The sequence below is a fragment of the Ursus arctos genome, unplaced genomic scaffold, assembly GCF_023065955.2.
Source record: "Ursus arctos isolate Adak ecotype North America unplaced genomic scaffold, UrsArc2.0 scaffold_13, whole genome shotgun sequence".
NCBI classification, from domain to species: domain Eukaryota; kingdom Metazoa; phylum Chordata; class Mammalia; order Carnivora; family Ursidae; genus Ursus; species Ursus arctos.
Window position 1 is genome coordinate 279,343 of NW_026622797.1, and position 23,546 is coordinate 302,888.

At 45.2% G+C, this 23,546-nt stretch overlaps 2 protein-coding genes across 14 annotated transcripts in view; one reads left to right on the plus strand and one right to left on the minus strand.

Annotated features, from left to right (window-relative positions):
• Nucleotides 1–19,508, minus strand: part of FAM120B (family with sequence similarity 120B) — a 105,378-nt gene extending 85,870 nt beyond the window's left edge. For 10 of the 13 annotated variants that reach the window (XR_008958892.1, XM_048225877.2, XM_048225876.2 and 7 more), the window contains exons 1-3: nucleotides 19,402–19,508; nucleotides 6,520–8,368; nucleotides 188–368 (exon numbers count right to left, since the gene is read on the minus strand). Coding sequence is in view for 10 of the 13 variants with exons in the window: in XM_048225877.2 (XP_048081834.1) it covers nucleotides 188–368; nucleotides 6,520–8,349 (2,011 nt within the window). In the remaining 3 variants the exon portion in view is untranslated. The remainder of the gene's footprint in view (nucleotides 1–187; nucleotides 369–6,519; nucleotides 8,369–19,401) is intronic. The other 3 variants (XM_057310871.1, XM_048225879.2, XM_057310872.1) reach the window with 3 other exon arrangements.
• Nucleotides 18,384–21,531, plus strand: LOC123000435 (uncharacterized). Its single transcript, XM_044379956.3, has 2 exons — nucleotides 18,384–18,650; nucleotides 18,952–21,531. The coding sequence occupies exon 2, from the start codon at nucleotides 18,985–18,987 to the stop codon at nucleotides 20,065–20,067; it is 1,083 nt and encodes a 360-aa protein (XP_044235891.1). The 5' UTR covers nucleotides 18,384–18,650; nucleotides 18,952–18,984; the 3' UTR covers nucleotides 20,068–21,531.
• Nucleotides 21,532–23,546: the final 2,015 nt, after the last annotated feature.

Here is a 23,546-nt window from a genome sequence, read left to right on the forward strand (position 1 = left end):
ATGTCCCACGGCGTTTACCCTTAATGTTGTACAGATGTAAGTGGCATTCTCAATTACAGATTTTACAGAGAAACAAAACCCTTTTTAATTGTATCTGTGTCCCGAAAGAATGCATTCGACTTCATTTGGCCTGTTTCTCAGAACCCAGCTCGGAGCAGCAGTGCTGCTGAGAGACCAACCAGCTCACCTCTCCCGTCCCCCAGCAGGAGGGAGTACACGCGCTGCCGCACCGGGCGGTACACGAAAGCCTGGCTGGGCAGAGCCTGGTCGAGGGCGTCCTCCAGCGTGTTACTGCATTCGATCTCCCCGCTGCTCATGATGTTGTACACCAGGTAGCTCTCCGCCCGGACGTGGTGCGCTCTAGCGACCTGCACAAGATGCAAATACAACTGCGTTCTCCTTGAAAACAAAACAGTGACCTTCGGTAGAAAATTCAACACCTTTTTATCCCATGCCAGTGCTTTTAGGCACTGAGAAATAAGAGTAATGGTCCCTCAAACTCATGACATTGAGCTGACATTGTTTCCTTTCCTCGGCGCTTCTAGGCTCCAAACTGTCCGTTTCTCCTCCTCCACCTCCAACCTCCAACTGCCTACCAGACTTCCCATACTGACTTCTGCAGCATCTCAGCATTTTGTCTACCTCATGACAGGCCTCACCACGAAGACTCTAACTGAATCCAGTCCACTTCTCCCCTCTCCAACCCACCCTCCACAGCACCAACAACCTGTCTTCTTAGAAAGAGGTCCAGTCACTGCCCTCCTCAAAGCATCTCAATGGCTACCACAAATCTTCGCCCTTAACATCCAAGGCCCCAAAGTCCTCTTCCTATGGCACCAACCCACCTCACAGAAACCAGTCACAATGGACACCTTCACTTCCTCAGGAATACTCAATCCTTCTCCATCCTCACTTGGGCTCCAGGAAATGTACCCCCTCAGGGCATTCCCACCCTCCCACTTCATAAGCTCCTCTCCCGTTAGGGTTCACCTCAAGTGTCACCCTGTCTTCTGCTCCCAACCAGGACTCACCTCCCCTTGCCTAATGGGACACATCCCACATCTACCCTATAGTAGTTATCTTATCTGATCTCCTCTGGTAAACTAAACTTCCCTGGGATCAGAAACTGTGTCCAGGGGCACCTGGGTGGCTCAGTCATTAAGCATCTGCCTTCAGCTCAGGTCATGATCCCAGCGTTCTGGGATCCAGCCCCGCATCGGGCTCCCTGCTCAGCGGGGAGTCTCCTTCTCCCTCTCCCACTCCCCCTGCTTGTGTTCCCTCTCTCGCTGCCTCTCTGTCAAATAAATAATCAAAATCTTGAAAGAAACAAACTGCGTCACAGTCATTCACCTGTTCAGTAATTCCTTGCTGAGCAAAACACATGTGCTGCACACCCCGTTTCTGCCTTGCAACCAGCAACGCTGGCACGAGGTAGGTGATGAGATACTGGGCTGTATTCCACTTTCTCCTTAAAAAAGGGAGCTAAGGGGTACCTAGGTGGCTCAGTCAGTTAAGCCTCTGCCTTTGGGTCAGGTCATGGTCTCTGGGTCCTGGGATCGAGCCCAACAGCAGGCTTCCGTCTGCTTCTCCCTCTCCCTCTGCCATTCTCCCTGCTTGTGCTCACTCTCTCTCAAACAAATAAGTTCTTTAAAAAAAAAAAAAAAAAAACGAGCTAAGATCAGAGGCCTATAATAACCTACATACAGGTTTTATTTTTTCTGTGAAGAACATTCTTATTAGTGTAGGAAGTGATTTACCGAGACAACTACTCAAAATTCAAATCCAAACAGTCTGCCACAAAAGGCATTTAAAATGTGGTGTTAGGACAATTTGGAATGTCGAAAACTCTGTGAATCAGTGTTCTATTTATACATACTTTTAAGTAGTTCTAGTTATTTTGATTCATTTTTGTAGAATTGAGTCTCTTCCTATTCCTCCCTTTCTTCAGATATAAAGTAGGTTTAATGAAAGTGCCAACCTCACAGAACTATCCTGAGGATTAAATGGGTCAACACAAATGGTGAAGGAGAGCTCGCACGCTGCACACGGACCCACTGCAGCCACTGTCATGAGGCTACACACGTTATAGCATGTCTATCTCCTTGCTGAAATGTCTTGAAATCAGGATGGCAGACAAGCTAGCAACTTTAAGGTCAGTAAGGTTAAAAAGTACTTTTTAAAGGATTGTTATCTGATAACTCTAACGGAAGATCATCGGAAATGAGCTATTTCTATATGTGCCCCTTTGATACTGAATCTATCAGAAACACTATAGATATGTTTTTTATGATCCTTTTGAGGCAAAATAGCTTCTGACTTATTTTCCCATTCCCTCTTCCATTTCTGAGACTTTCAAGAGAGATGGTATTTTAACAAATCTATCTAGAAAGTTGTAATAAATTATATTCACCCTACCAAGAAATCTATAGTTTTGGCAACTGTTCAGAATTTGAGGTATTTTCTGGGTGTATACAGGGTTTTTCAGATACGTTCTCTACAATCAGAATTGTAATTCACTAATTAGAGCAGAATTATCTAATAAGTACCTTTTACCTCTGCCCTTAACTACAGATCTATATAGCACTCCACACTTGGAAAAACCTTAACATATCCACCTAATCTAAAAATTCTAACTTAATAAGTCAGTTTATCCAACATTATGGAAAACATATAATTTACTCTTAAAATTTAACTGATTTTTCCAAAATATTCTGCTATGAAGAAAACACAGATATCTGGCTGTGATACGTGCCCAGGATAACTGCTGTGCACTACAGCCTTCTACCTAAGGGTTTTTCGGGGACTTTGGGGGGTTGAAATACATACATGTGGAATTGCAGTTACCTATTTGATAGGGCTGGAAGATGCCACTGCAAACAAATTTTAAGGAAAAATGTAAGGGGAACTGAAGAAACTTCGCACGATTGTTTTCAAAGATATCCTGAAGTCAATCAATGGGAGAGTTGTAGTGTGGACAACAAGTGATCCGCCCTTCCACAATGGTCCAACTTCCCCTGCAGGCAGGCCTCCCACCACTCTCCTCCCCTGTTCCCTATCCAAGGCTCTTCCCACCCCAAACTTCCTGAAGGAGCAAGCACTCCCCAGCTCCGGCCTTTGCCTCCACGGTACTCCTCAAACCCTGGCCATCTGACCTCCACCAGGCCCGTGTGACAGTGGCTCTCTCAGGCCACGAAACCCTCCCAACTGCCAACCCCAACAGCCACCTAGCCCCAGTTCTACTTTACTCTGCAGCGCCTGACACTCCTGGCCGTTTCTCCTCTCATTCTTGAAACGTACCTCCTTGGGTTTCTGCTGGGGTCACCGCTTCTCATTCCCCTCCCTGTCTGACCACCTCTCTCAGTCCTTGTGTTCAGAAGGCTCCATCCTACACGTAGTCCTCTCCTTGGAGGGTTTCCATTACCACGTACAGTCGGATGACTTTCAGATATCTGTCTCCCGCCCAGTAATGGAACTTGAGGCCTGTTTTCTAAGCATCAGATGGTTTTCCAATGTTATCCTCTGTGTCAAACCCTTCCTCACCTCTCCTTGAGTCATGGCAACACCCATCCCAGAGCGCAAGAGGACCCTTACCTCCATAGCAAGACTTAACGTTTTAATGTTTCTTCCTCCCCTTTGCCATTGTCCCAATTCTAGCTCTTTTGTCTTCCACCTTGGTTTCTGCAACAGTCACATTAGTCCATTCTCTGCAGTATAACCAATGTTTCAAAAAACAAATACCTGATCACAGGACATCCCTGCTTAAAGATATCCAATATCTCCTCAATGTGTATAAAAACTAAGTCTTAAATTCTTCCACATGCTGCCCTTTGTGGTCTCACCCAATCTGTAGGAACTCTCTTTGAAGGAAACTGGGTGAGATGGCCAGCATGTCCAGTAAAAAAGCAAAGGCCAAGGATGGGTCCTGTTGGTGTAGTGAATGCAAGTCAGGGTTTGTGAAGAGCCAAGCCCAGAAAGGGCATGTGCAAGGCCATACACAAATGGGAAATGAGTGTGAGTTGGGAACCAGCAAGGGCCAAGTCAAAACAGAAAAAGCAGGGGCCCAGAGTAGTTTCGTGCATGCTGGTGGGTGATGCTGCCTCGTGCTCAACAGAAGTCCTGGGCCAGGTGAAAAGCAGACCCTGCCTCCCCCCCCAGGAAGTGAGAGGCACCCTGCATGCTCTACTTTTGCTCTGCTGTTCCTCCACTTGTGTGCCTTTCCATGTCCTGTCCTTCAGGCAAACTGTTACAGTGGCTCCAAGGCCTACATCACGTGTCACCTCTGAAGCCAAGTGTAAGTCTAGGAGCAGGGTGGCTTCCTGGCAAATTCCTCCATGCCCATGCTTCTAGGCTACTGACCATGACTGTCTCACCCCTCCACGTGCCATCTCGTAAAGTCAAACTCTGCAGTTGCCTGGGTTCAAATCCAGGCTCTGCCAACTACTAGTTGTGTGGTTGCCGACAGTGTCATTCAGCCTTTTCACACCTGTGTCCTCATGTGGTCACAGAGGCAAGCGCATCTAGAATCAGAGCTATATGACGACTAAGGGAAATAACATGAAGAATACCCTCTGGTCTTAGAGGAGAATCATCTAAACTAGCATTTTTACATCCAACCTCATAATAAAACCAAATAAGTTTAAGCAAAGTTAGACTTAGCTCTTCTCTGTTCATCTTTCTGACTTTGAGTAACAAGTCTGTTCAGGTGACTTCTAGTTCTCTGCTGAGACCTGGCCTCCCCTCCCCCCACCCCCCACCTCTTTCCTACTGTCTCACCACACTTCCACCTGCAGCTCTGATTCTGCCTTTCCTCCAACTTCTAACCCACATTCTTTTCCTTCTACAAAGCACTTAAGGATGCTTCCAGGTAGGATAATTTTAACCCCTTAATACTTTTTCACTGGTAACTTTCTTAACATGTGTTCACATCCTACTTTTTTTTTTTTTTAAGATTTTTTATTATTATTTATTTATTTGACAGAGATAGAGACAGCCAGCGAGAGAGGGAACACAAGCAGGGGGAGTGGGAGAGGAAGAAGCAGGCTCATAGCGGAGGAGCCTGATGTGGGGCTCGATCCCAGAATGCCGGGATCACGCCCTGAGCCGAAGGCAGACGCTTAACCGCTGTGCCACCCAGGCGCCCCCACATCCTACTTTTTACTATAATTTTTTATGTTAGTAAATTAGCTTATCTGCTACATTGTATGTAATAGAGAAAGAGCTGAAAGACTTTTCAAGACAGGAGAAGCCACGTAGTTGTACAAGAAGAAGGGAAGACGTCACTAAAGGAAAGGCCCTAAGGATACAAGAGAAAGGGAATACCGCCTTCAAGACTTAGTGAGCAGCTACTTTGAGACAATGTGACAGGCGAAAGGGGCTCAGCAGTGAGAAAAACAAACAAGACTGTCCTCACAGCACTGTCACAAGCATGAAATTCCAGTGAGGGGTGAGCCACAGCAGGTGCCACACGGTGGATGGCCAGGGGCCATCTCTGAGTGGGTGACCACCCAACTGTGATAGAAAAGACTAGTAAGCATTGACCAGCACAGGGGCAGGGGGGTTCCCAGGAGGCAGAAGAGCACCTGTAGGGCCATGTTAGAGCAGGGACTGACCAGCTGGAGGTGGCAGTGGTGAGGTGGTGGCAGGCCATTGCCTGCTTAAGGCTACTGTTCCTACTCTTCGAAGGGTTATGGAACGAAAATAAAGGGCTTTATTTCTGCATGCAGCACGGTAAGTGGATTGGAAGGGGCAAAAGTCTATACAGAAAAGTTGTTAGAGATTTCTGAGTAATCCAGAAAAGAGGCAGCTTATACCTACGATGGTGAGACTAATTGAATAGGTACCAGTAACAAGACAGGGAGAGAATAGTTATAAAAAACAGGAGAGAGAAGTCCCAGGTTTGTAACTTGTGTAACTGGATGGAGGATGGGGACACTGTGAGGAACAACAGAAGGGCTGTGGGGAAGAGATAACACGTGTAGCCTGCCTAGTACAGAACCTCACACATAATAGGTGGCTAATAAATAGCAACCCTCCATAAAAACCCTCAGGGCTCTATGTCACTTGCAGAATTAAGTGCCAACTCCTGGTGGGGCATATAATAATCTTCACAATCTGGCTACACTCCACGTTTCCCAACCTCTCTCCCCGTATCTCCCCTCAGACCCCGTACTCCAGCCTAGCAACAGATATTTGCCTATTTGTTATAATTTCAGCTCCCATGAAGGTCTGGTTCCACTTCCAGTTCTTCAGGAATGTCTCTCTGTATTTCACCCACAGTGATCACTCTCCTTCAAATTCCTAGAGCTCTCTTCTATGACAGGCATGCACCAGTATCAAACATACCTTATAATGTGAGCTTCCAATGCATATGTCATACTTCCTAACTACACTTCCTAGCTTCCTGTTCTGTGCTCCCCACAGTGCCTTAATTATGACAAGTAGTCAATATTCACTGGCAAATCCACCAGTGGATATATTTTCAATCATGACACCCAGATTTGGGTGGGCACATCTACGTACCTTTAAGATTTCAGGGTCTGAAACCAAGGTTTCTTGTTTGACTTCAGGTTCCATATTCATGAGGTCTTGTTGTTTAATTGCAGGGTCTATACACATGAGTGCTTCTAGCTTAAATTCGGAATCTGCCCCTACAGGTAACTTTTGCTTGATTTCAGTGTGTGTACATTTGGGAACGCCTTGCTTGGATTCAAGGTGAACTTCTTGCTTGGATTCAGGATCTATACAAATGGGAATTCCTTGCTTGGGTTCAGGATCTGTACACATGGGAACTCCTTGCTTGGGTTCAGGGTCTGTACACATAGGAACTCCTTGCTTGGGTTCAGGGTCTGTACACATGGGAACTCCTTGCTTGGGTTCAGGGTCTGTACACATAGGAACTCCTTGCTTGGATTCAGGATCTATACAAATGGGAATTCCTTGCTTGGGTTCAGGATCTGTACACATGGGAACTCCTTGCTTGGGTTCAGGGTCTGTACACATGGGAACTCCTTGCTTGGGTTCAGGACCTGCACACATGGGAACTCCTTGCTTGGGTTCAGGACCTGTACACATGGGAACTTCTTGCTTGGGTTCAGGGTCTGTACACATGGGAACTCCTTGCTTGGGTTCAGGACCTGTACACATGGGAACTCCTTGCTCGGGTTCAGGGCCTGTACACATGGGAACTCCTTGCTCGGGTTCAGGGCCTGTACACATGGGAACTCCTTGCTTGGATTCAGGATCTGTACACATGGGAACTCCTTGCTTGGATTCAGGATCTGTACACATGGGAACTCCTTGCTTGAGTTCAGGATCTGTACACATGGGAACTCCCTGCTTGGATTCAGGGTCTGAACTCATGGATACCACCTGCTTGTCCAAAGTTATTAAACTCTTGGGTTTTTGGAAAAACCACGGAGATTTCTGTCCTGGCAAAAGATATGATGCCACGCCCTTATAAAAAAGAGCTTTGTTTGGTCCCAAAGGTAGCATCTCTTCTAGCTTTTTCTCACCTTGATGCAAGTGAAGAACTTTAGATATATGGTCTGCTACAGCTAAGATTATGTTACCCTTTCTGTCAAAGTTCTCCTTTACAGAGGTATAGGAAGACAAGCATTTGTACCGAAAGCTTTCAAACATGCCCTCTGGGATTATGTCATTGCCAAGTAGGCAGGCCAGAAGAGGAAGGTCTGCCAGGCTGATATCTAGACTCTCACAGAGCTTCTCTCTACAGAGCATGACAGTACTGAGACTCTCCAGGCAGAGATCACTAATTGAAAAGTAAGGACAAGTATCATAAATTAAGTAGTCAGTGTCTTCTCCAAGAATCCCAAGACAGTTATGCTGGAGGCCGTAAGATGCCACCTCATAGTCAGCCTCCTGTAAGGAACACAGGGTTTCCTGACCCAGGGTCTTCAAAGCAAATCGTGTAAAGATGGCCAGCCCCGATGGGATGAAGAACATGTTCCTGCCTGGCTGCTCCTTGTGGGACTTGATATAATGGAAAATCCTGGAGATCTCCCTATTGTTCTTGAGTCTTCGTTTCACCCATTCATCTCTTTTATCCTGCTCCACCATGCCGTCAAAGAAGAATATCAACTTGATGCCAACAGCTGTAAAAGTCTTAACAAAATCCCGCAAAGCAGAAAAGTATTCCCGCCACTGGCCACCGCAGATCCAAGATTCAGGAGTATACCAGTATCTGAGACAACACATGGCATCAACCACAATGGTAGGAGTACATCCAGGATGCTTGTTTCGGTGGTGTTCGGCCAGTTCTTTGAAATTCACTACTGTACATATATGTGGGCAGGTACTGCCCACAAATCCCTGCAAACCTCTCACACCCATAGCAACTCCTGGAAAGGATCTGGAAAGGAAAATAAATTAGTAATTATGGCATTACTACTCGACATACAATACCTTTTAAAGCAAACACAAGACAGTATTTAATATTCACTCTCTAGTTGCAAAACACTCTAGTCACTAACAAGATATGGAACATGACATACAGGTTAGGAGCCTAAAGAGCTTTCACTGAAGACGAAGAGGCACTTTACCCAAGCGCGAGTCACCGCAGCCCACCTTCGCGAGCGTGACAGCGTTGCAACCTGCTAAAATTTGTACGAAGACTATTATTCAAGGGATTTCTCAACCAAATTAAAAACAGGGCAACAGTTTTCAAAGAAGTAATATTTTCCATCTAGGAACTCAGAAAGGAGTTAATTTTGAAAACCTAAAACATATATAAATACATTCAATATCCATGTTTCTCAGAATAATTTTGCTGAATGAAAAAAGACCAAGCAGGTGTACACACCACAGGACCCATTTGTATGCAGTTCTAGTTCACTGAGTGGGGCTGATGGGAAGCACCACAGAGCAGGCAGCAGTGGTCTGGCTTGGGGCAGGCGGGAGGGAGGGGCTTACGCAATGGAAACTTTTGGGATGATGGATATGTTCACTACTTCAATTGTGGTCATGGGCTGACAGGCAAACACATGCTAACCCTTGTCAAACTGTACACCGTAAAAAAGTGCAGTTTACTGTCTATCAAGTATACCTGAATAAAGGTATCAAAAAGAAAAATACATAAAAATTCACGAGGCCAAATTTCTGTAACATTCGAATTGGTGACTGACTGAGTCTGAATGGAAAACTGCCCACTCTGAAACACAGAAACATGGTAGTTCAAAGAGTCAGAACTCAAAATCTGGAAAAAAACTAAGCAGGGTACTTTAAATGTCATTGGTCAGAAAAAATTCCATGATGACATCTCTAACAGCCTATGATTTTCACTTTGGTTTTCTTTAAGGCTCATCAGGGCTTCACATCCATTGATAAAACAAACAAAAGTCCATACTACACAGCTCCAGAACCAACGAAGCCTGTCCAGGCTTGGGACTGAGGGCAGCAGCCATCAGCTGCTGACACACATCCGCGAATGATGATTCTGGCCTCATGGTGCACACACTTCCTACCAGACAGCACCGGGCACTCAAGACACAACATCTCCAGGCTTTAAAACAACTCAGACAGGCAAAAAACTATAAGCTCCATTTCACAAAGAAACCGCAAAAATTTACTATGCTGAGAAAAGGTACACTTACACAGGACTATCTTTTAAGAACTTACTGTCTGTTAATGGACACTGGCCCCTAAAAAAAATTTGAAGTTATCTGTTTAATAGCCACTAATACTGAAAATATATAAACATGGAGTGGACATAAATTTCACACACTTTAGTTGAACTTTAGAGAAATCTTGCTCGTTAAGTTATTAAATACAATGAAAGACACAATCTATAGACCCCAAACCACTGGAGAGCTATCACCAGCAAAGCATTTACCTTGGGAACATTACCAAGGTGAGTTTTTTGAAGCAGAAACTGGACTTCATAACATGATTGTTTCAACTATAAGGTAGTTCTACAGTTTGGGCCTCTGGGTATGGATCCTATGTTTACTAAGGTGACACTGTATTCCTGAAGACAGGTAGTTTTTCTCACGATATTCCAACACAGTAGTTTGGCACAGGTTTGGAAAGAGAATGGAAGAGCACAAAGAAGGGTGAGTCAGAGTGGATAAAAAAAACAATGCTTAGACTGCACAAACTCTAGGCCATTATTCTATGCCTAGCTTTGAAAAAAGCAGGCTTGCACGGTGTACTGATGATGAACGGACCAAAGGCAAATCTTACAGATTTGGACTCTTTCTCTATGGTGAGATGAGACTCCACAGGTTCCATAGTGAGTGCTAAGCATCTGACAGAGCCCACTGCCAGCACCTGGGGATATCCGCCCACCAAGCCCACCAGTGGCCAGTGGGCCCTCCTTGTTAGTCACTGGCTTGCTCTAGACACACATGAAGATAAAGCTGAAGCAAAATAGAACCTGCCTTCAGTCCCAGCTCCCACAGACGTGGGTTCCCATTGGGCAGCAGCTCTGCCACATTTGGGTTGGCTGCCTTCCCTTACCGATAAAAAGGGATTTTTGTTTCAAGCATTTTTCTACTAAAACTGCAAGTGACAACATTGAGTTGCTCAAAACACTCTCCTCTTTATTTTGGGAGAAGTCAGGCTCAGCCTCTGCTTTGATTTTATTCAAATGTTTTCCTCCTTTCCCACCCAGCAGTGAAAAGCTCACTATTATAATGAAACATGTACTGGTTTTTCCTCTTTCACACTGCCAATTTCTCACATTTTGAATCACAAATTACCTCAGGAATGTTACGTTACAATGTGCTCTTCTATGGCATTTACAAAAAAAATTTTGGATGAGCAAAGACCTGGGAACTTGTGACACTGGATGATGCCTTCCGGTACTGCAGCTCTTCAAAGCTTCCAGTGCTCACGCCACCCACCCCTCAATGCACTTAGTGTGGTGTGAAATGAAATGCCTAAAAAAATAAGTTCCTTATGATTTTGATAACGTTTTCTTTTTTCCTGCTGACTTTGTTGTAAGAATACAGTATGTAATACATGTAACACATAAAATGTGTGAATCGACGTTATCAACACGGCTTCCCATCAACAGTAGGCTGTTAGTAGTTAAGTTCTTGAGGGGTCAGAAGTTATCTGTGGATTTTTGGCTGTGCGAAGGGGCCAATGCCCCTAACTTCTGCGTTGCTGAACAGTCAACCCCACTGAAGTTTTTTATTCTTTAAAGGTAGTTTTAAAAGATCATTGCAAATATATTGCAAATGTACACATATATACAATTTTCATTATTTAGATAATTGTTGTGTAGGAAAAAACCAGATGTCTCATTAGGGAGGAGTCTTACTGCCCAAAATGGAATCTGGGAATCACTTCCATTAATTTGGGCCTTCTCAGGGCAAATGACATCACTCTGTCATATCTCCAATACCCAGCACTGTCTCCAGCATGGCCGGGGCCCCGTAAGTACTTGTGAATGAATGACTAAATGAAGGCACTGAAGGGCAGGTGTATAAAGAGAAATCAGGAATCAATAAGTTTACAGACTGCAGGCAAAGAAAGAGTAGGAAGCAGTCACTGCCCTCCAGTAGTTGACAAACTGGTTTGGGAAACAAAGCATCAATGCAGGAAAGCTTATGAAGGAGGGGCCAGCAGGCATAGGAGTAGAGCTGGAGTGAGTCACACTGGAAGGGGCCTCACTCCTAGACACCATTCCTTCTGTACAGCTGGACCAATCCCAACATCCTGGGTTACCATAAAATGAGGAAAGAGAAGTCCGGAAGCTCCTTTATTCACAATCTTTCACCTGACAGAACGCTGAAGAGTGCCATGCTTCAGCACAGACATAGCAACCTGTCTGCCACGGATGGAAGGGGACAGAGTCCCTCTGGACACAGCGACAAATGGACTCATGGCAGCCCACAGATTGGGGGGGGGGTGACGGACCACATACATACTTCCCATGCAGAGAGCAGTGTTTGCAGGACAATCAGTAGCAACGGCAGTGACCACCTGAAAGCACACCCAGCATCCAACAGTGTCAAAGCATAATTTCCAAAAGCTAAAAGACAACCCATGCACACATAAATTAATGAGGGAGGCCCCAAGATGGGAAACTTGTTCAGAGGGCGCTAAAGAGCTGTAATTGACTGAAATAAGTATTTTCGGTTGGAGACAAATCAGGTTGAAGTCCTACAGAGCAACGAAATCAAAACCTTTGGGTTTATTTTTATCAGACAAAAATAAAATAAAATAAATAAAGTAAAAATCAACAAATTAACATGTAACATCAGTGTCTGGGCTCTAATCAAGAGTGACCAGCAAAGTCAGAGAGCTACATTTGGTCGGAAGACTGAACAGCCTTGGGTGACTCTGTTGAACAATGGCCCATGTGACAGTGACAACATAAAAACATGCAGTCCTTTTCCCTGGCTTCACTTCCAAGTGTTAGGTAATATTTCCTCCCCTGGTAACACGCCGGCTGGGCCTACGCCCTCAGGGAGGGCCTCCTGTGGCTTGACGTGGAGCATCTGAGGTCTGTTCTTCTTCCCCTGCCTCCCCACTAACCTCCCCTACAAACAGAAGTGTATGGGACCCCTTTAAGACAGTAAGGGAAGACCAGGGACTAAAAACTCCCAAGAAATGAATGCTTACTCCACACCAGCATACGGGGCCATGTTAGCTCAGGGTTTACTGAGTATTTATGAATGCACAAACCAGATGAATGAGTAAGCTAAGAGTGGCTGCCACCTGGGTTGGTCTCCAAGCTTCAGAGGACCACCACCCAGGGCTCATTAAACTACTGACAAGACACTCTCCTGAACCAGATATCAATCAGGCTCCTCTGGGCCCTCCTTTCAACTAGGCCTCAACCTTGGGCTTCCTGGCTGAGTCCAGTTTCAGCAAGAGTCCTGCTGAGTCTGTCTGGAGAAAATTCCTACCCTTGATAGACGGTCAAGATCTGATCAAAGGCTGCATGCCCTTGGTTCTCATGGACCCCCCCCCTCTGCTGGCAGGCTACAAATCCCCAGGTGTCTGCTGTGTTCAAAGCTGAGCCCTAGTTTTCTCCCCTCGTGCAACAGTCTTAAGTCTTCCTTACTGTTTTAGCAAGTGTCAGAATATTCTTCCTCAACACTGCATCTCTAAGAAGCTTATTCAAAAGAGAAATGGAAAGCCTAGAGTTACTATGATGTACGCTGGGTGTCCAGGTATAGATGCCCAGTCTCGGGGTGTCCTGGAGGACCCTCCAGAACACAGGCCATGGTCACTGGTGCATGGCTAATGTAGACACTCAGTACTCGGTAGGATGACTCCTCTTAGCTGTGTCCTAGGGAGAAGTGACAGAAACTAGGCAGTACAGTCGATAAAAGGAAAGGCTCTAGTGAGTTCAAATTCTAACCTCTACTTAATAGTGGTAAAATGTTGAGCAAGTTACTTTATTCTATAAGCTTCATTTTTCATATCTAAAAAGAGGTTTATAAGACCTACTTCATAAACTGTGATGCAATTTCATTTATACTACAAATTTATTCATAAAACACACTATCAGTTGCCTAAAGTTTAGTAAAATCAGCCCAGCATCAGTCAAAATTCTTAAATTATCTCAAAATTTAAAACAAAGCCATGTACGTTTTAATGAGGTTTTACTGTATTTATGATTTTTTAAGCTAGTTTACTTTAGTATCAGGAATGCATTTATTTGTAAAAATTTGTTTCTGATTTTAAAAGTAGCCATGCTTTTTGCAGAAAATTCAGAGACAGCACAAAGGGAAAAAAAAAGCTACTCATAATCTCATCTTCCAAAGATCATGACTACAACAATTTTAGAGTACATATTTCTAGTCTTTATTATTATTCATTGTTTTATAAAAATTGGGTACTCTTCTGTAATCTACTTTTGTGTCTTAATTTATCATGAATATCTTCCCAAATCACTGTGTTAACCTTCTCTTGCAGTGGGATTTTTAATGGATGCGCACTGCCGGAAGTGTGTCTCACATCTGTGTACGTAAGTCTTTGAGTACATGCTGAGCATTTCCTTGGGACAAAGCTTAGATATGAAACTGCTGAGTCCAAGTAAGAGCACATGGTGGTCATTTTTCTTCAACAGCATGTCATTTGTAGCTGCCACTCATTAATACTCAGTTCTCCTCAACAGTACCAGGTGATCCTGTTTGAACATGAATCTGGTTTACTCCTTTAGCAAGTACCTTTAGGTCATTCACTAGAGCAGACACTAGCTATGAACAAAACATGGGGGCCCTGCCCTCTAGCAACTCACACTCCCGCAGGAAAACATTCAACCCACACCAACCATTAGGGCAGAGCTGTAGCTGGGGGTAGGGTGGGGGGGATGGATGTTCAGCAGGGAGACCCAACCCAGATCCAGGATCCACAATGGCTGTCCTGAGCAAGGGCACTGGAAGTGAGCCTGACAAAAGGCAGGAAGGACAGGTGCGGCCAGAGCGAGATGATGAGTTGGCAAGCAGATGGGAGGCACAAGAGTCACAAGGAATGAGGATTTTTTTAAAGTCTGTAAGATATCTTTTTTATCAGTAAATGGATGTTTCTATGGTGCTTAAAATACCTGTTCTACTAAGTAGTTTAACCTCCAACTTTATTTATATTATGTGTTCCTCAAACAAAGAAAAGCAAACAAAACAAAACAAAATACCAATTCTCAGTATGGCTAGAATTCTCATTTAAGGGAAGAAGAGTGAGGAGATGAGGCTGCAGACAGGGCCAGACAGCAAAGGGGTCTGCCACGCACCTGTATCTGGACTTCACCCCAAAAGAAATGAGATATTGGTCAAGGCTCTAAAGCAAATACATCTTTGAAACACTGCCCTGACTGTGGAGGAAGGATAGAGGCAAGACTGGAGATAAATGAGGGGGTCTGGTAGATACTTCTTGTCCTGGTTGCCCAATACCCAAACACCTATTTTGAAAGAACCCTAAGGGATGCAGAATCCTAATCCCTATTGCAAAGATGAAGGAGGTAGAGACCCTCTTCTGGCCCCCACACACCTACCAACGACAAGAATTCTAAATTCCCATATTTGCTCAGTAAATTGCTCCAGGCCCTGTGCTAGCAGCTATGGACACACCAATGAACCAGACAAAGTCCCTGACGAAGAAATGGGCCCTGAGAGTGGAAGTGAAAGGCACAGGGTCCGTCAGAAAAGAGAGTCTGGCAGTGTGCACACATGTCAAACTGCACCATGTTGTACACTTAATCTATAAGCCCCACCGCAGTCATCTGCAGTCCACCGGGCCATGATCAGTTTGTTCAGACTCATGAAAGGCATGCCATGCTGTACCAGCAGAGAAGGACAGAGAGCTGGTGACGGGCAGCAGCCAGCAGTGTGTGCTATGTTCGGGCACCTGCCTGAGTTCTTACACACAGGAACAGTAAAGCCCAGATTTGAGCCCACCGGCCTCCAAAGCCTGTGTATCTTTCACTAGGCCACACCCCCACCTAACTGCCCCATCTGAGTAATCTGGTTGCTGCAGGCTCCAGCACTGGAAAGGCCAAACCACTCACTGTAGAATTGTCCCGTGGATGTCCTTAGTCCGGAGAGCTCTCTTTCCTGAAGGTTCTCCCCGAATCATCAGGATTGAAGGGGAAACCCAGAACACTGGGCCTTTCCCTAATTCTGAAGCTCTACAAAACCCCTTAAAGGACAATGACACATAATATGAAAACCAGTGTCACTCAGTGAACATAGATAAAGATGCATGTATGCCTGTAAAAATTTATGCTTTGTTTATCCAGAATTCAGGATAAGAATCCAGTGTAAATTCATGAGTTAAAGCTAAAACAATTTATTCATAAGAGACTTCTTCAGGCTCTTATTCATCATCTATGGACTCTTTTCTGTTCAGTTCTAACAGTAAGCTCCTAAGTCCACAGTAGAGAGAAATATGGAAAGGGCCTCTGAGGCAGGCACATGGATACCAAGAGCAGTAGGAACTGCTGAAAGCTGACCAGGAGAAAGCAAAAGAACAGGAAAACTAAAATCTGAAAGGCACAAAAACTCCAAACAAATAACGGCAACAGCTGTCCATGGCTCAGCAGTCCTATACTATTTACATCACAACATAACAAATTATGTTTAAAATGTTTACTTGAGATCGTTAAAGAAGTTTATACCACATCCTGCACATTCTATTAAGAAAGCAGGGAAATAACATATTTTAGAAAGACTGCCATCCTAGATGGGAGATTTTGGTGCTTAATGAGCAAAAACCCAAAACTGAACTATCCAGAAAACTCCGCTGTTTCAAAAAGACTTACTTTTCTCTCATCCTGGTTGGCAGTGGTCTCATTATAAGTGACTTCACAGTTACTTACCACCGTCCGGGCTAAAGCACTAACAGGAACAGTATACTGTTGCACGCCCTCAAGGCACTTCGCACGCACCTGTGGGCTCTGCAGCTAGACAGGCATGCTGAGGGGCGTGACAATTTAGTCCACACTACAGTAAACGTTCTATAATAAAAGCAGTGGATTCCCACTTACTGAGTAGTACCTGTTTATATGGAAAAGGACGCTCAGGAGCTGGTTTTTCTTGGTTGGCAAAGGCTCTGATTTACTGTCTGACTGAAGACAAATCATTTAATCTCTTTGTAGATCACTGATTTCCTTTTTAGTAAAATTTAAATAATGATTTACCTCTCAGTTTGATAGATTTTAAACTACTACTACAAAATTCTTTAAAAATATCTTATTTTATATAAGTAACTTAAACCTTAAATAACATATTTTTAGTCTATGAATATTTTTCCAAAAGAACACCTTACAAAGAAACAGACATCTAAAAGCAAATTAAAATAAAAAGTTATTGGGGCGCCTGGGTGGCTCAGTCGGTTAAGCATTCGCCTTCAGCTCAGGTCATGATCCCAGGGTCCTGGGATCGAGACCCACATTGGACTCTCTGCTCAGCAGGGAGCCTGCTTCTCCCTCTCCTGCTGCCCCTGCTTCTCCCTCTCCTGCTGCCCCTGCTTGTGTTCCCTCTCTTGCTGTCTCTCACTGTCAAATAAATAGATAAAATCTTTAAAAAAATAAAATAGAATAAAAAATAAAAAGTTATTTATGCCTGTTATAAAGCTTTATAAAAATAACTGACAGCATTAGGGTTGCCTTATTTTCAAACTAATAAAAGAAAGCATGCAATGAATTTCTCTGCTTTACCAATGTACAGCTCTAGCTTCTGTGGAGATAAGATCTGTTTTAATGACCTCAATTACGTGGACTTTCCCTCTTACCATTAACCTTTTATTGAAAGAGGTGGGAATCCAGCAAGGAAATAAATCTACACATACGTTGTTGCAAAGGTTCTGCCAAATACACTGAGATGCCAATCTCTGGCTTCTCCCTCCCCAAGAACAAACTGAAGTCAGGTTACAGCAGGAATTTGGTCAGCTCCCCTGGTTCCTATTTCCCCTCCAAGCCTCAATAATGAGCACACACATGAAGGGGGAGGTCTGAAGGACAAGAGTGCAAATACCAAGACAGCAGGATGAGATAAATGGCCAGTTTCATAGGGATCCAAGTTGTGTAGGGCCTGAAATCTACACATTTGGGATCTTTCTTTAAAAAAAAAAAAAACGGAGGGGCGCCTGGGTGGCTCAGCGGTTAAGCGTCTGCCTTCGGCTCAGGGCGTGATCCTGGCGTTATAGGATCGAGCCCCACATCAGGCTCCTCCGCTATGAGCCTGCTTCTTCCTCTCCCACTCCCCCTGCTTGTGTTCCCTCTCTCACTGGCTATCTCTGTCAAATAAATAAATAAAATCTTTAAAAAAAAAAAAACACAAAATTATAAACACAAGACCTCTGAGGTCTTTCCCAGTGCCTTGGAAGGGGCTCGTGAGAGGGAGAAACCCTGATGCCTGATCTTCATTAGCTTTACAGTAAATCTACCCCATAAATGACACCCAGATTAAGGTTCAGAAATGGGGCAGAACCTCAGATTACGAAAACAGCAGCCCAGAAGGGATTAGAGATCTCCATATGTCTAGAAGATTAGGTCGCTGGAAATGACACAAAGGAAGTGAGAGGTAAGGTGGTCAAGAAATAGTATGTATGGAAAGGTGAGCAGTAGGGCTTGGCACAGCTAAAGTCTTCTTATTGGTTTTCACAAACACAACTAGTAAGGGGAGCACAAGTGGCATTCTGAGACGACAGGAATGACAAGGTCAGGGGAAAATCACTATGGCAGAGCTTAGGGATACCAAGAGATGGGGTGGTGAGAAAATCAGAACACCAAGAATGGGTGAAGGCTGTGCCCTGGCAGAGAGGGTAGCCCATAACAGCCAGGTCCACACACGGACAGGTCAAAGAGCAGACGGAGACGTGAGGCCATGAGAAAACAAAAGGATGACACTACAGAAAACTGTGGAATACTGCTGCAGACCAAACAACATACTTGGGATGTGAACGGTCAGAAACCTGATACTGCAGACTTGCTCCCCAAGCTTTTCTCACTCTCTGAATCATCTTCTCAAATGCTCAAGCCAAAAATCTGGAAGTCATTAGATATGCCAACACCTCCTGTCTTTCGTATCAAACTCCCCTCCAAGTTCTCTCCACTACCATATTCAGGTTTTCACTTCTAAAACTTCTTTCCTGCACTACTGCAAAAGCCCTCTTCTCATGAGATACAGACTGACTCACCGCACACCATCATCCTACACCTGCCAGACCGACTCTCCACGGTAAGATCCGATCACATCTCTTCCTTGCCCCAAATTCTCTATAGCTTCCTGCCATTTCCCATCTCTAAGCAATGTGTCTTTTCTCCACTTCCTCAGACGGCCTCAAACATTGTTTCCTCTGCAGGAATGAATGGCCTCTTGCCCTTCTTTCACCTCCCAACTCCTACTTCTCTAAAATTCTGCTCAATTGCCCCGTCCTGCGCAGAAGCTTCCCGGCCCCTCCCTGGCCTCTCCGTCCCCCCTGCCCTAGTCTAAGTTCCTTGTCGCCAGCGAACCCCGTCTTTTCCTTTCTTTCTGCAAGGGCCCTGGAGCCTCAGTTCAGGACAGCCCAGAGATGGCTGGGCGGAAAAGCACCCAAGTTTTGAGACGCGAGTGCAGAGGTCAGAGGACGCCTCTTTGGGGACGATCACACCAGCTGAGTGGCCGGACAGATGAGAAGAGTGGCCCCGGAACTGGCACACATCTCCGGCGGGGAAGGTCAGGACGACGCCAAAGAGGAGAAAGCAAGGGGCACAACTGTGGGGTCGGGCGGCCAGGGAGTGAGGTGACAGGGACGGAGAGGGCCAGGAGGGGAAAGGCGGTGGGCGGCCAGTGTCCCAGGTACCCGGAGGGGACGAAGGGCTCGGACCGGGGCCCAAGGACCCGCGACGGGGCTCACGGCCGGGGCTGCCGCGACGGCGCAGAACGCGAGCGCAGCCCGGCAGGCCGAGAACGGCCCCAGACGGCGCTGACCCAGCAGGCCCGGCCCTACCTAGAGATGCGCCAGCACAGCCAGAGACTCGCCCGCACCGCCCTCAGCCGAACAGCAGCCGCCTGCGCACTTCCGCTTCCGTTCCGAGCGCTTCCGCTCGCGGAACCGCCCCGTCCCGGGGGCGGGGCCTGCGCGGTCTGGCCCCGAGGCGCGGGGGACGCGAGCTGCGCAGGCGCCATGCCTGTTGCCTCGGAAACAGCGCGGTGCTTCAGAGGTCGGGGTAGCGCGGTCCCAGGCCTCGCGTGGGCGTCGGCAGGACGCAGCCTCTTTCCCCTCCTTCCCGGTGGTGCTGCGCTAGCGTCTGGAGGGTGGCTTGAGGCCGGCTTGCTCGGGCTTGTTCGGGCTTGTTCGCCTGCGGGCGTGTGGGGACTGACGGTGACCGGAGCCCCTGGAGCCCGGTTTTCGAAGGCCCAGGGGACCGCAGCAGCCGGCTCCGGAGAGGGTCAGGCTCGCCTGGAGCGCTGCCGTCCAGGAAGGCTGTGGGCGGTTCCCACGCTGTCCGAAAGCAGAGCGCTCTGCGGAAGCTTCCCGAAGTCCGGACAGTGCAAAGCGAAAACCTGCCCTCGTGCAGTCATGGCTTTTTTCATGCAAATGAAAACCCTCTCCGGATTTCTTGGGGTTAGCTTCCTAAAATGGAAGTGGGGTAGCAAACGTTACCATCTCTGAACTTGCCCATTTCCATGTGAAGCATGGGGAGAGGCGCTGGGAGTACGGAATGGGGTGTGTGACCCTGGGCAAGTTGCTTAACCTCTGTACCCTCCGCTTCCTCAACTGTGAAGTTGGGAATAATGGGGCTTCCTAGGCAGTGCTTACGAAGAATAGGGCAGAGCGCTTGGCCCGTGGTAAGCGCTTCGTGCATTTGAGCCATTTGTTGGTATTGCCGTGATGATGACGATGATTATAATTACCCTCGAGTCCACATTATTTTACTGGGCAGCTTTTCCAGTCTGAATGGAGTGTGCGAGAGTTGTGGGGAGGACAGGGACAGGTGCGGAAGCATGACGCTTTGGAGAAATTTGGGTGAATGTAATGTGGTCATGAGGGAGTGGTGGCAGATAAAACTGCATGGTGAATAACATCACCTGGTCGTGCAATGTCTCATCTCAGGTTAACACGCTCGGACTCTGCGTGTAAGCACCATATCCACTATTTCTGAAACCGCTTTAAGATCAGTAAAGTTCACGTTCAGGACATGCTCCCTCAGGCTCAGATACCAGATGACACCCACTGCCCATTCCTCCAGCTGCCATGACCCCTGGTAGCCAAGTGTGATGGCAGAAGAATAGCTTTTTAACCAATCTAATTTATTTTGAAGTAAGTTACTGACAAAGTAAAATTATTAATAACAATTTATTTAAGCTACATCTCAAAACCTGTCTGTACACACGACATAGTTGGGTTGCTGCAAGCCCTAGGGATCGAGAGGCTTCAGTTGAAGTAAAATGACCAGATATTGTTCTCTTCGGAGTCTCTTACAAAGCACTTGACAGAGCAAGCGCTCAAAAAGCATTACCAAGTTGAAGTGGCAGCACATATATGTATTAAAAGTTTTGGGAAGTAATCTCTCCACTCAGCATACAAGGCTCTCCTTTCCTGTTGATTTTTTTTTTTTTTTTTTTTTTTTAAGTAAAATCAACAGTGCTCAGCACCTGCTACTGGTTGGGTAACACATCAAGAAGGATGTGAAGTGGCCTCTAATCTTAAGGAGCACGCATTGTGGTAGGGAAGAAAGATTAACATACATTAAATATTAGGAAACAAGTAAAACATCGTGGAAAGTCTATAACATTGGTTGAAGGAGGCAGAAAGGAGCTAACTTGTGAACTGAGCCTGGAAGGAAGCGGGATCTCAGAGTTAGAAGAGGAAGGTCTGGCAGGCAGAAGGAGCACCTAGGAAACAAATGGAGGTCGGCAGGAAAACCACTCACAGTCTGTGCAGAGCCAGGCTGAGGAGGCAGAGGGCAACAGGCCAAACAAAAGCCCTCTCTGACTGCTTGGGAGAGTCCCACCACTTGGCAGTCTTATCTACCTCAGAGCTTCTGATAAGCATCTCTGCCTCCCTCCTACATATACACACATGACCAAGGATCAACAGACATTTGAGGAAGACAAACAGTAAAAAAGCAGAAAACGAACTAGGAAAAAGAAAAATTTTAAAAACATTATTATCTGCAGTCTCTGAAGATAATATATCCATGAGAGAAACAGAGAGGAGTATATAAAAGAACATTCCAAAAATGAGATCTCTTGAAAATTATACAAGAAATGATAAATTTAAAAAGTGTTTAAAGTTAGAATATAAATCTGATGATATCTCTCAGATATTAGAACAAAAAGAATAAGAGATGGAGAAGATAAAACATAAAATTAGAAGAGTAAAGTTTGACATGTGAAAAATAGGAATTACAAGAAAGAGAACAGAAAATGAAGAGGAAATTACTCAAGAAGTAATTCAAGAAAACTTACCAGACCTAAGAGACATATGCTCAGATTGAAAAGTGTTGCCAGTGGACTCTGGGAACCAAACTAAGGGTTACAGAAGGGAGGGGGTTGGGGGGTTGGGGTAATATATACCTAATGAATCGTTGAACACTACATCAAAAACTAATGATGTACTATATGCTGGCTAATTGAACATAATACATACATACATACATACATAGAAAAAAGAAAAAAGCGAAAGGTATTGCCAAATGCCCAGCACAACAAACCTAAAATGATCCACACTAAGGCACATCACAAAATATCAGGACAGCAGGGATAAAGAAAAGATCTTTAAACATTTCCATAGGGAAAAATAAAAAGGTCACATGTTAAGTTTTGGAAATCAGAAGGGGATGGGAATTCTCAACAGAATCACAAGAAGCTGAAATTCAATGGAGAGTTAACTTCAAAATTCTGAAGAAAATAATTTTAACATGGAATTCTACTCACAATCAAACTATTAGTTAAGTGTGAGGGTAGAATAAAGCTATATTGAGGTATGCAGCTCAAAAATATTATCTACCAAATACTTTATTCAGAAACCTGCTAAAGGATACTCTCCAAAATTAAGAAGTCAAGAAAGAGGAATGTTTAGGACTTGGGTAGCAGGGAATCCAAGTGAGGAGAGAGGAGGGGAGTCCTAGCTAGAGACCCTTTAAATTGGAGCAGGAGGTCTCCCGGGGACGTAGTTCCAGGAAGCTGAGCCCCGTGGAGTACCTGATGCGTCTGAATATTTTAAAAGAAGATCTTTGGAGTTTGGTGATGGTAAGGAATAGGTACATAGAAAAGTCAACAAGCAAATAAATTAGGCAATTGTCGAGTCCAGTAAAGACAAAAAACTGTACAAAAAAGAAAATGTAATCACAGAACATTCTTCAGCTATGAATAATTACATAGTTTTAATGAGGTAAATACAGAATGGTAATTTATATAAATGGATGTTATAATTACTTTTTGAAAAAATGGGAGGTGAACTTCTATGTGTTCATAAAAGTGTGTGTGTTGGAAATCCAGTGGAAGAGCTAAATCCCTGTCTGCTAGAGCTGGGAAGCCCACAGACAACATATGCAAGTGAAACAGACAGACATAGCATTAGAGACCCTTTATAAAGAAATGTAAGAGTAGAGGTGCCTGGCTGGCTCAGTCGGCTAGCATCCACCTTTGGCTCAGGTCATGATCTGGGGGCCTGGGATCCAGCCCCACAGGCTCCCTGCTCAGTGGGGAGCCTGCTTCTCCCTCTCCCCCCACCCCTGCCCCACCCCTGCTGGTGCTCTCTCCTGCTACCTCTTTCTCTGTCAAATACATAAATAAAATCTTTTAAAAAAAGAAATATGAGAGTAAATTTTAAAAATAGCTAAGAGTTAAATTAGAGGAAGGAATTGAAAGTGAGAATGCTTAGTGTGGGCAATTGCTATTTTTTTTTAAATAAATCTAGAAATACCATTTGACTTTTAAAAATCTGTATTAATACGATAAAAGGAAAAAATTTAACTTCAAGTTTTAAAAAGTTAAGTGGGGCGCCTGGGTGGCACAGCGGTTGAGCGTCTGCCTTAGGCTCAGGGCGTGATCCCGACGTCATGGGATCGAGCCCCACATCAGGCTCCTCCGCTATGAGCCTGCTTCTTCCTCTCCCACTCTCCCTGCTTGTGTTCCCTCTCTCGC

Excerpts from the sequence above, each read along its gene's own strand:
- LOC123000435 (XM_044379956.3), top strand. The coding sequence starts at position 18,985 with ATGGCTGGGCGGAAAAGCACCCAAGTTTTGAGACGCGAGTGCAGAGGT.